Genomic DNA, 12,948 nt, shown 5'->3' on the forward strand with positions numbered 1-12,948 from the left:
CAAAAGGGGAGTGCAGGGAAATATGCAAGAGCTCTATGACAGTCCCTGTGCTCCAGTTTCAGCCTGAAAAGGGAGCATGGGAGCTGTCTTCGGGCCTTTTGCAAAAGTGCTGTTTGAAGCAGCCAAGGAAGCATTGGGGGCTGCATCAAACAGCCCTTTTGAGAAGCACTTTAAAGTTTAAAATGCTTTGCCCAAGAGTTGTTGTCACATGGATAAAATTTCTGGGTTTTTTTTCCCCTTGAGAGAATTTCAGAGACTTTCTCTAACCCCTGCAGAAGAAGAAGGCCACCTTGCAGAATTTTCTCCAAATATTTGCTGCCACACAATGTCCTGAAACGACACAATCAGGATGCAGACATGTGAGCAGAAGTTTCAGAATGTGGAAGACAGCATGCCAAATGCTATTTTGATATAGGGTAGTAGCCCCCCCCCCCAAAAAAACCCTGCTTCTATGCCTTCAACAGACAGATATTCAGGAAATGCAAATTTTCCCATTGATGGGAAATGCAGTGATCAGGAAGCTACAACCACTGGATTTCTGTCTGCATTGCCATTAGAGCCCAGGTATTTCAGAAGCCTGATTTCAAAATGTACATTCTTTTGCAATTCAGAAATCTCATTTTCACATGAAGGTGTGACACATTAACACATTTGGGTTGTCACATGACATCTTGCTGACAAAATATTAAAGTTTTGGAATCTCGAGCTACAGTAGATGCCGGCAAAGTTGTCAAATCAAGTTTGCAAATGAAGCAGGCGTTTATGTGCCACCCAAAATAGACAAGAGGTGGGAAAGGGAAGTTAATGGTGGAGAGGGAACTTTCCCCGCCCCCTCTCCCAGAATAGTAGAATTTGGAGTCACCCGTTTCTGACTGAGAAAAGGAAGTACCTCCCAGGGCTGCAAGCCCAGGCACACTTACTTGGGGGTAAGTTCCATTGAACTCAGTGAAGCATACTTACAGAGTAAGCATGCTTATATTTCTACTTCAAAAAAACAACAACTCCGATTTGCTTACATAGCATCAGAACAAATGAAGTTGCCAGTGCTTAAGGAGCTACCTATTTGTTTTATGGGCACAATTCAAAGTGTTGCTATTGACCTTTCAAGATCTAAGAAATCTTGAGTCCAGGATACTTGAAGGACCACCTATTCCCCCAAGAGCCTGCCCAACCAGGCTTTGCTCAGGCCCTGCCCTAAGTGGCAATACGAAGCATGGGCTCCTTATTTGTAGTGTCTTAGAATCATAGAATTGTAGAGCTGGAAGGGACCGTGAGGATCATCTAGTCCAACCCCCTACAATGCAAGAATATTTCACCCAATGTGAGTCTCAGACTCACAACCTCACATCCCTGTGATTGAGAGTCTCATGCTCTACCAACTGAGCTATTCTCAAGGCTATTAAAAAGTCTTTGGATCTCTCTGCATTTGACCATCTGCCAGACTACCAATCTCATACTACATTAAGGTAGCAGGTAAAGACTTTGGGTGGGATCCAGAGTCCTGCTAGTTGAACTTAGGTCCCACTGAAATCAAAGAGGAGGAGGAGGAGGAGGAGTTTGGACTTGATATCCCGCCTTTCACTCCCCTTTAGGAGTCTCAAAGCGACTAATAATCTCCTTTCCCTTCCTCCTCCACAAGAAACACTCTGTGAGGTGAGTGAGGCTGAAAGACTTCAGAGAAGTGTGACTAGCCCAAGGTCACCCAGCAGCTGCATGTGGAGGAGCAGGGAAGTGAACCCAGTTCACCAGATTACGAGTCCACCGCTCTTAACGACTACACCATGTGACTTAACTAAGTCCTATTGAATTCAATGGAGCTACTACCAGATAAGTGGTGCTAAGACTGGAGCCTTCACTAGGATCCACTGATCGTCCAAAAAAACCTGTAATCCCATTCCAGAGCAGGTCTTCTCAGTCAAAAATGTACCTGGCCCACAGGACCTCAACTTTGACCGGGTTTCAGTTTAACTGTCCAGTTACCATTTTCTCCAAAAGAGTTGCATGGATTTGGCAAACAATTTTCTCTAGCTTTTAATTTTAATGGCATTTAATTTTGTTGCTGTTTTAGAAGCTGGCTGCCATTGGTGTGTGTGTGTGTGTGTGTGTGTGTGTGTATATGTATATATATGTATATATATATATATATATATATATATATATATATATATGAGAGAATTTCAGTTGGTGTGAGATTTCTCCAGCAACCTGTAGCCTTCCCGACTTCTTGATCTGAAAAAGCTCGGTGGAAGAATTTATCTCATGACGTCAAAGCTGTTGGGCTTTGATGAAGTGCTGGCACCCAGGAAGGCTGCAGAATGCAGACCACAAGTGAGGCAATTTGCAGAATAAAAGCAAGAACCCTCACAACCCCCCCCCCTCCACCACCTCAAGAGTAAAGTAAGCAACTCAAAAACCCTGCCATGAGAAATCTGCCCAAACTTTGTCTTCCTTTTGATAATTTTCAAATGCAATTTCTTCATTAATTACCATTCATTAATGGTAAACAACAACAACAACCAGGAGAAATGTTCAGCACAGCACTAATTTTAAATGGTATGTGTGAAATAAATTAAAGAAGCAAGTATATCAGATGTATATCAACCTTGGGGTAGGGAGGGTGGGGAGGTGCTGGGTAGTGATCCTGCTGCCCCACTGCCTTCAGTCTAGAGCAGCACAACTCTATGTCAGAAGAAACAAACTGTTTCAAACGATGAAAGGAAATTTTGAATCCAAAGCATCCATCAATAGTGGAGGAGGCTGCCCACTCGTGTCTCAGCATGACTCACTGCTCTGCCCTTCTCAACGCCTTCTGATCATCTTTGGCTGAGTCTGCAGGTCACTCTGTCACATCTCAGTGGTGGGTGTGATCAGATTGCTCCTGAAATAGGAATGCAGGAGAACTGACGAATCGCAGAGGAGGCTGCCTATTGGGTCTCTGCAGGAGTCCCCTCTCCAAGCTTGCCTCAGAGGAAACTGCCTTATATAGTCAGACCACTGGTTCATCTAGCTCAGTATTGTCTGCACCAGACTTCACCAGCCAGCTGCCCTCCTGATGTTTGGGACTAGCAATTGTTACCAGTGGTGGCTGGTGCTCATTCAGACTGGTAAGGCAGAAGGTAGGGAGCCCCAACAGTAGATGGAGCCAGAGACAATGACAGGCAGATCCAGCACCTTCTGCCTTCATCTCCATCCTCTGTCCTGCTGAGTTCTACAAGTGCAATACTGAGACAGAGGAGGAGGGAGCTGACAGGCAGTCCCACCCCCTGGACTAGTTGACATAAGAAGAGCCTTCTGGATCAGGCCAATGACCCACCTAGCCCAGCACCCTGTTCTCACAGTGGCCAACTAGATGCTTGCGGGAAGCCAGCAAGCAGGATTTGAGTGCAAGAACACTTCCCTCTCCTTTAGCTTCCGGCAACTGGTATTCAAAAGCCTTCTTGCTTCCAACTATGGCAGCAGAACACAGCCATTATGGCTAGTAGCCACGGCTAGCCCACTCTTCCATGAATTTGTCCAATTCTCTTTGAAAGCCACCCATGTTTGTGGCCATCACCGCCTCCTGGTTCCATAGTTTAACTATGTGCTGGCTGGTGGCACATTGCACCAGCCTCCACTGCCTGTGGGTGGGCAAGAGGAGCTACATTAAAACATCTGGAGAGTGCTAGGTATGCAAAGACTGGCCAACACAGACTAGCAGAGGGGTCTCTGAGTTTTCAGACCAGAGCCCTCTGCTCCCTACCTGAAGATGCTGGGGACTCACTCTAGTCCCTTCTGTATGCAAAGCACATAGAGCTCATGCCCCCTTTCTCCTCCTGATCAAGGGATCTTGTTCAGCATCATGACTCATGCATAAATAGGGGCTTTTCTCCTAAGGGGGGCATTTTCACTCTCTCTCTCTCTCTCTCTCTCTCTCTCTCTCTCTCTCTCTCTCTCTCTCTTTTGCTTTCTAAAATAAAACCTCTTTCCCCCCGCTGTTGCAAAGAGTGCTCCTGGTTCTCGATCGGAGTGGGGTAGCAGCAGTAACTCAGCTCCAATAAGTTTGGGAAACACTGGGCTCGAAGAACGAAGCTTTTCCGGCGCAATGTTTCTCCCCCTCTCCAAGAATCCAGGAATTCTTTCTTCAGGATTGCGAAAAGAGAGAAGGAAAGGGAGAGATCGAGAAGCCGGAGAGGGAGATAGATGGATCCATCCACCTGTAAGCCCGCGCGGTCCTGCGGCTGGAAACCTCGAAACTCCGCCGCCTTCGTGGCTCTTGTGTCTGTGTGCAAAGGAGCAGAAACAAGAGGCGATTAAAAGAGATGGGGAAAGGGGGGGGGGGAGGAGGGAAGGAGAAGCCACAGAGGTGGGGGAAGAGGAAAGCGCCATAGTGGAGAAGCAAAGCAAATTAAGCAGGGCTCTGATCTGCTTGGGTTGCCGCCTGCCCCAAAATGCACCGTGCATCTTAATTCGCTTCAGCGTTGCTTACACACGCACACACATCTCCCGGTGCCATTTCGGCTCCCTGAAATCAGCTCCTTACACACACACACAAACACCCCATTCTTTTCCTCTTCTTTTATCTATCCCTGCAAAAACCCGCCACTACACTTTTGGACGCCCCCTTTGCAATTTCCCAAACAGTCTCCCCCTCCCTCTCCACTTTCCCCCTGGCAGGTCCCCTCCCCCTTCGCTCATTTCTCTCTTTTTCTTCAGACTCATTGATTTCTCTTCTTTTAAAGCTTGGGAATCCGACTTGAAGAAATAAAATAAAATGCACCAACACCCCACTGTTTTTTGTGGGTTTTTTAAAAAATAAAATTATTATTATTCCTTTTGTATGCAGGAAAAGAGGAACACTCCCCCTTCTCTTGTTTGCAAATTCTGACTTGTTTGCTCGTGGGTTGTATCTGTCTTCGCTGCAAATTCTGCTTTTTCCATAATCCAGATTGCCGGAATAGAGACGTGATTGGCGCTTGTATATTTTATTTTATTTTTAGTGTGTGTGTGTGTGTGTGTGTGTGTGTGTGTGTGAGAGAGAGAGAGAGAGAGAGAGAGAGAGAGAGAGAGAGAGAGAAGCCACAACAAGAGAGTGGACCCCCTCCCCCGTCCGGTTGCAATCCCACCCGGAACTTTTCTCATGTGCAGATCTCTCCAGGAACGTTTCCTCGGGTGTACGCCAGCCCAGTCCACCCGCAAGTGGCACAAGACAGCCGCGCAGTCACGAGCGCAGGCTGCGCGCCCACGTGGTTCTCAAGCCCTTCTCCTGCGCGTGTTTCCTCGGAAGCAAAAGACACCCCCCCCTTCAATCTCCGGAGTTCAGCAGAGCCTCCTTCTCAGGAAAAGGCGCCCGCAGGATCGTTGCCCCTTCCCTCGATCTCACCGCGGGCAGAGTTCCCGAGGATCGACGTGCCTTAGACTAGGATCGCTGGTTCCCCCGACTCGCCAATCCACCCCCACCCCACCCCAAGAGGTAGTAGGAGGCGATATTGCGAAGCGGGCGAGGAAATCCTCCTTTAAACAACCAACAAACCGCGCAGGCTTAGGGGGTTCCCTCTTGCACCTCGGCATTGCACGGCGGAGAAAAAAAAAGAGAGAGAAAATTAATCTCTCGCGCTATATCGCTTGCGCGCATATTACATCTTTCTGCAGCACTGCTGGGCGTGGGAAGGGCTAGCTGGCCGGGTTGGAGGACACACACACACACACACACACACACACACACACACACACACACACACACACACGACAGGAGGCGGCGGCGGCGAAGGAGGAGGAGGAGGAGGAGGCAGGGAGCCCCTCTCTTCTCGTGCCCCTCCATCTCCTCCTCTCCCTCTGCGTGGCGTTTTTTCTTGCAGGTGTTTCAATTTTAATTCTGCCCGGTAGGTGGGACTTGGTGACTTTAAGCACCATCATATTCCCCCCCCCTCTCTTCCTTTCCTCCTCTCCCTCCTCCTCCTCCTCTCCTCGCTGCCGCTGCTGCTGCCTTCCCCCTCTTCTGTTGCAATCTTCACAAGTCTCTGGGAGAGCAGCGAGCGAGCGAGTGAGCTACGGTGGATCAACAAGGCACCGAGAAACGCCACCCGCACCGCGCACACACCAGCCAGCCAGCCAGCCGCGATGCAGCGCTCACCGCTACAGTAGGGGGAATAAGCCAGCCTCGCCGACTTGCCCATCATGAGTCCATCGAAGGAAGGATTTTTTCTCTACATGCCTCCGATCGCTTGAGGGTGGTTTGTTTTGTCTTTTTTTTTTTTTTGCTTCCTCCCCTGTCCTCGCCCCCCTTCTCCCTTAAAACCTCTCTCTCTCCCCCTCTCCTCTGTGTCCTCCCCTCTTTCCCCCTCCCTTTCCACAACCTCCCCCCTCTTATTTTTTTCTCTCTCTCCACCCCCTCCTCTCTCTCACACACTCTCTATCTCTCTTTTTTTGGATCCTCATCAGGCTTAATTTTTTATTTTTATTTTGTATATATCAATAATTCTTCTGAAATAAAGCCACAGCGAACCGAAGATGGATGTCTTGTTTTGTCCGACCAAATGTAGTTTTTGGAAGGTTTTCTGGCTCTGGAGCATTTGGGGAGACTTCTTGGTTTCCGTCTTGGGTTGCCCTGCCAACTGCCTTTGCAATAAGACCGAGATCAATTGCAAAAAGCCGGACGATGGGAACCTCTTCCCCCTTTTGGAAGGGCAAGATTCCGGCACGAACAACGGGAATACCAGCATCAACATCACGGACATCTCTAGGAATATCACTTCAATGTAAGTCCTGTTTCTTCACCACCACCCCAAAATCCCTTCCCAGTACTCTCCCTCTCCAAAGATGCATGTGATATTTGCAAAGGAGGGAGGGTGGGTGGGTGAAGAATGGGGGTGCCTTGTGTACCGAATAGATCAGATGCCCCTTCCCATTGCTCTCCTTCTCTGTGTATAAAGATTGGGGCATGTGCATTTCACTGAATGCAGATCTCCCTTTGGTTCTCTTTCAAAAAAAATGTGTGTGTCTGTGTGAGGGTGGGTGGGTGGGAGGCCCCTCCAAATCCCCCCTCCTCCACATCCCTCCTCCTCCTGCTGAAAAAAGCAACAGTTTGGATCAGACTTGCCATGGCTATGAAGTCAATAAGGGTTTGTTAGCACCCTCTGGAAGAGGGAACCTTTGGCTATGTGTGTGTCTGTGCATAGATGCGTCTGGAACATCTTGTAGGATGAAACCTCCAGTCTCCGGCTTGCTTTAACTGTGTCTGAAGAGGAACACACACTCTCTCTCTCTTTGGGAGACTTGCCATGATAATAGGATGGGGGTTTTCTCCCTTTTTCTCCACTCCAGTTCTCCTTTCTGTGTCCTCGTTTGTGCCTTCTCTCTCCATCTCTCTCCATCTCTCTCCATCTCTCTCCATCTCTCTCTCTCTAAAAGAAGCTTCACCCACCCTGCAGCTTTTCTCTCTTCAATGCACACATAGATTTTGGAAACAAGACAGGGAGGGCTGTCCCTTAAGTAGCTTATTCGAGATCACATTGTGACATATATTTTGTTGTTGTTGTTTGTTGCAAACAAGGACTCTAATGCCAGAGCAGCTTTCCTGTAGCTTTTTTCCTCTTGCAGTGGATGTTTTGATCTCACAGTCACTGGGCTGGGGGTTGTGGAACCAGGGAAACACACACACACACACACACACACACACACACACACACACACTTAGTGGAGTGTCTCTTTTAAAAAAATATTTCCAAAAAATAAAGTGGTTGTTTGTTTGTTTGTTTGTTTGTTTAAAAAAATCCTAGTTCCTTTATTCTTGTTAGGAGATCCTGGTGGTTAAATCTCAGGCAAAAGCCCATCGACCTGAGAGAGGCAAAAGTGAGTAAGTAAGGGAGGGAGAGTAAGCGGAAGAGGGACCATCCATACCACTCTTCTTACAAGCTCCATCCATCTGGATTTTAATTCTCTCTCTGTGTGTGTGTGTGTGTGTGTGTGTGTGTGTGTGTGTATATATATATATATATATATATATATATATATATATATGCCATATCTGCTGAGATCTCTGCATGGTGTTGGTTTCCAACAATGCAGATATATCTTTTCCTTTTGGGGGAGGGCTGGGTGACGCTAAAACTCTGAGCCCTTTCATTAGCCCAATGCTAATTGAAATAGGGTTATTGTGCGGCCTCAGTAATTTGCCCGTGGGAGTCAAATTGGGGTGTGGGGGTGAGGAAAGTAGATTTCTTTATGATTTTTCCTTTGGCGAGCAAATGCACAAAGGCCAGGACTGAGCAATGGGGGGAAGGGTTGATTATTGGTTAATTAAAAGCCCAGTTGTACCCAACACATCATAGAAGGGGTAGGACATAAGATGGAGACGGGTGCCTTAAGGATGCTCCTCTCCCCCCCCCCCACCTTACCCAAAGGATGTGCTGTTCAGCCCTGTAAGTGCAGCTTTGGGGAAATGGTCCAAACATTCATTTGGAGAGCCGTGGCAATGTCATCGTTTATTTATTTATCTTTTCTGCTCCATACAACTGGCATGGCCGTCTTTAAAGCTGTCAGAAGTGGCCCTGCATGCTTTTCCAGGGATGGCTCTGTACAGAGGAAGGACTGTGTGTCCCAGCCTGGCAAATACATCTACAAAAGTTATGAGACTTCAGGGACTTGGGTGGCTCGAGAAAAAGGAAAGAAGGAATTCTCTTTCAGTTTGCAAAAGCTTCCCTGTCTGTGGTCACGCGGAGGTGACAGTAACTCACCAGAGGCGGCTGGGCAAGTGGCTGTTTTTGAAGCCCCCAGTATGTTCCTTTGCAGCTGCCCCCTTATTGCCCATTTTCTATTCTCCCTTTGCTGAATATTCTCCCAATGAAAGCAGAGAAGCCTACTCTAGGTATGGCACCACCATCCGTTCCCAGATGTGCCCCATTTTTCTGCTGTATAAGGAGTCTTCAAGGAAATGCTAGGGAAAAAGTAAAAGAAAGTAATGTATTCTCAGTTTGGTGTGATTTGGCCGTTTAGCTTTTGAAAGCATGCTTTGAAGGTGCTTTGAACCAGCGGGACCCCCCCCCCCCGCCGCCGCCGCCGCCCACAAATCTTTAAACGAAACTATGTCTCGAAAGAGCCATTTCTAGCATTTTGCTCCATGTGTATTTAAGCCAGCGTGTCTATATCATAATCTGGACTGCTGGGGGAGATATGATTATGTGAATCTTTTGTATCCAGAAAATAACTGGACTGCTTTGAAAATGCTGATCAAGCTGTTAGCAAAGTAGATGGAGGACCCTTTCAAACTCCAGAATGAGCAGAGGTTGTATGTGTGTGTTTTGAGAAGGAAAGAGAGAGAGAGAGAGAGAGAATCTTTTTTAATGTCAGGAAATGATCTGAAGTTGTCAGATTCACCAGAGGATTGAATCTATCCTTGATCCAACTTCAGCCTTTCCAAATCGCTCGGAAAAAGGCACCGTTGTTGTTTTACAGCCTGGTTGTAATATTTTGCGAAATTATGGTTTGGGGCTAAGAAGACAAAGGGGGGAAGATGAATTATTTTCTTGGAAAGGTGTGGGAGCAACCCTTTAAATGTGTTTAGGAAATACGTAAGGATGGCAACACCATTGGTGGCTGTCAACCACAATAGCCGAACTTCATGTTCAGGGGCAGTCTACCACCAAGTGCCAGATGCTGGTGACAAACGACAAAAGAGAGCTGATTCCTTCAAGCCTTGCCTGTGGGCTGCTCAAGGGGCATCTGACTGGACACTCAGGAAAACAGGATGCAGAATTAGATTGACCCTTGCATTGTCTATTATGGTATGTGCAATTATGGAAAGACTATCAATTTTTCCCTCTCTCCCTCCCTCCTCTGCTTATTAAAGGAGGTTACGGTGTGGGTGGGTGGAGGACTGTTTTAACAAAAGAAACACCCCACCAGGTTATGGCAGATGAATGGGTTCAGAGAGAAGATCAAGGGATCGACCTTTTCCTTTCTTCCGTTCTATGCTTAAGCCCCCTGATTTGCCCAGTAAGACGGTGCATAGCCCAGATGACAGGGCGAAGGGATGGGGAGATCTGTGAGAACCGCCTGCTCTGGACTTCCCTCTGTGAAATGGAGTAACCTGCTTTCTTCATTAAAGATGGCCTAACTGGCTTATTGTGAGATAACAGTCTCTCTGTTTAAGCCCAATTAGGGGCTTTTTAATTTCATTAACTGTGTTGCTTGGTGGGGGTCACTTGCTTTGGAGAATTACGATAGTTGGAGACTTTTGTTGGCTGCAGGTGCTTGCTTTCAAGTGGGAAACGGGAAATCAAAATGATAGCCGCTCTTCGAAATAATCTCGAGCCTTCCTTTTCCTTCTTTGAAGGAAGGAAGCCAGCGCTGCCTAAATTTAGGCAGACTGAAGCAACTGACTCTTGTGGCAGATGCTGAGGCTTGGGGAGTACCAGCACACAAGCCCCTCCCCCTGCCACCCCCCCTCTTGTTGCCACAGGGTCTGTTTTGGCCCACATATTTTGGCCTATTGCCTCTGGTGTGGAGGAGGATGCAATCCCACCACCAGTGTTGAAATAAGAGCCAGCTTCCAGTCCAAGCAGCTCCATTGGGGGCTGGTGCCCATCGGGACTGGTGGGTCAGAGAAGGCAGGAGGCCAACAGTGGGTGGAGCAGAGCCCACTAAACCTAGTGTTGTCTCCATCCTCTCCTCCGATGAGGCCTGCAGGTGCAACATTGAGACTTAAGGAGGAGGAGCTGACCGCCAGGGACACTTTCTGGAATGGTGGTAAGCAAGAAGGCAGGGGCTCACTAAGTGCACTGTTCACCCTAATAGAATCAGCCCTCACTGAATCGGGTTCTGTCCCCAGAACAGGAGGGGGCACCCTCATTTTTTTTTTCCTCCCGCAGCAAAACGTCTTTGGTTGGTTCTTACAAGAGCTTGGAATGGGGAAACTGGCACCACTTTGGGGTTATCCTGTCTAAGGCAAGATTGCTTCAGAAAGCTGCAAACAGGGCCCGTGGTTGAGAGGTTGAGTAAGAGAAAGGTACTTGACTTATTGTGGAGGAAAGATATGGACAATTGCATAGATGGCTAGCTGGTAGGGGAAGGAGCGCAGCTTAGTGGTGGGGCATGCTATGCATATGAGAACACCCAGGCTCTTTCACTGGCTTCTTCAGGTAGGGCTGAGAGAGACTGCTCCCTCTCTCTCAAACCCTGGGAGGCCGCTGCCAGTCAGTATAGGCCAGTAGTCTTCAAGCATAAGAACGCAGGGAGAACCCTGCTGGATCGGCTCAATGGACCATCTAGTCCAGCATCCTGCTTTTACACTGGCCACTCAGGTGCCTTTGGGAAACCTTCAAGTAGGACCTGAGCTCAAGAACATTCTTCCCTCCATTTGGGGCTCCATTTTGTAACCTTTTACCATATATTTGCATGGTGGTAGCACTCCTGTTGTGACCCACCTTGGATCAGGCCAGTAGTGGGTCCTGACCCACCAGCTGAAGACCAGTGGTAGACAGTGCTGAGACAGATTGACCAGTGGTTTGACTTGGTGCAAGTCAACTTCTTATTGTTCCTCAGCAGAGAAAGAGCTGGTGCTCATAAATCCACAGGCCTATCTACAAGCCAAGGTCTGCAAGTTGGCTGCAACCTGACTCTGTATCCTCAATACCATATTAGCCATAGCTAATGTTTTCTGATATGGTGGTGTGGAGCTGTGTGTTTGTTCTTTCACTAATCTTGATTAGGTTGAGTTTGGTTGGTGCTTTTTTTGGGGGGGGAGGGGTCTCAGCAGAAATCTGCTTGGCTTCCAAACAACTGGGGAGGAGATGATAGCCAAAAGAGAAAAGCGAGAGGGAGCCTCTTCACCACAAGAACTCATATTTTGAAACCGGCTCTATGCTCTCTGGCCTTGGGCCATCCCCTGGAGGCCTCCATCCTGATAATTGGGTTTCAAACATCAGATGTTCTTTATTATGGTCAAATAGTTATGTTATCATTGTTATGGCATATGTGCCTGTAATACACACACACCACAAAAAAATATGTAAGAAGCTGCCTTGCAGAGTCTGGTTACTGCTCTATCTATCTACATATCCCAGGAGTAACCAATGTGACACCTTCTAGATGCTCTTGGACTATGTCCCATCAGCCCCAGCCATCATAGATCAGGGATGATAGTCCAGCACCATCTGGAGAGTACTGCTTTGGTTTCCTTGGATCTACTCTGACCAGAAGCATCTCTCCAAGAACTGAGACAGAAGTTTAAAACTGGAGATGCCTTCTACATTTCAAGCATGTGTCCTGATGCTGAGTGATGGATTAAGGTGCTTCCATGCAAAGGGTTTGTGAGTCATCAATAGTGCTGAATCAGCCTGCCTGACCTCATAACAGCATTTATATGGCACTTTGTTCAAATTGCAAAGCATATATTAGCTTGTAAACTTTGCAACAACCCCTGTGCAGGAAGTTCAGCATTAACACCCTATGGGATTGTGGGAAGCAGGTAGTGGTGGTGTAGCCTATATAAAGCTGCTTGCCTGAGGTCACCTAAAGAGTTTGTGGTAGAGGTAACATTGGACACCCATACCTTCTTGGCTTCCTGCTCATCTGTTATTCCAACCCAGTGCCAAATGAAGACTAGATGGACTCAGTTGTAAAGCTCATTGAGTGACATTGGACCAGTCATCTTCTCTCAACATAAACTACTTCACAGGGAGTTCATGAAGTCATAAAAGGGACACCCTCCCTGGAACGAAGGTGGATATACATGTAAACATGCAGTAAACAACCACAATCAACACTGAATGATCCCTCAAGTTGATTGCCTTCAGTTCAGATGGACTAGCTTGATTATTGCAAGTGGAAGCACCTTAATCATTCTATATCCATCCATCCATCCATTTCATATCCACAGAGCTCAAGGTGGCACAGATGCTTCTCTTCTTTCTTATTTTATCCTAAAGATATCTGAGAGGAAGGGTAGACTGAGAGATAGCAGCTGGCCCGGTA

At 47.5% G+C, this 12,948-nt stretch overlaps 1 protein-coding gene across 3 annotated transcripts in view; it reads left to right on the forward strand.

Annotated features, from left to right (window-relative positions):
- The first annotated feature begins 5,972 nt into the window (after positions 1–5,972).
- NTRK3 (neurotrophic receptor tyrosine kinase 3) overlaps positions 5,973–12,948 on the forward strand; it is a 406,625-nt gene continuing 399,649 nt past the window's right edge. For all 3 annotated transcript variants that reach the window (XM_035131834.3, XM_060282684.2, XM_035131835.3), the window contains exon 1: positions 5,973–6,734. In XM_035131834.3, coding sequence (XP_034987725.2) covers positions 6,487–6,734 — 248 coding nt within the window. In that variant the 5' untranslated portion in view covers positions 5,973–6,486. The remainder of the gene's footprint in view (positions 6,735–12,948) is intronic.

The sequence above is a fragment of the Zootoca vivipara genome, chromosome 13, assembly GCF_965207765.1.
Source record: "Zootoca vivipara chromosome 13, rZooViv2.hap1.1, whole genome shotgun sequence".
Taxonomy (NCBI): Eukaryota; Metazoa; Chordata; class Lepidosauria; order Squamata; family Lacertidae; genus Zootoca; species Zootoca vivipara.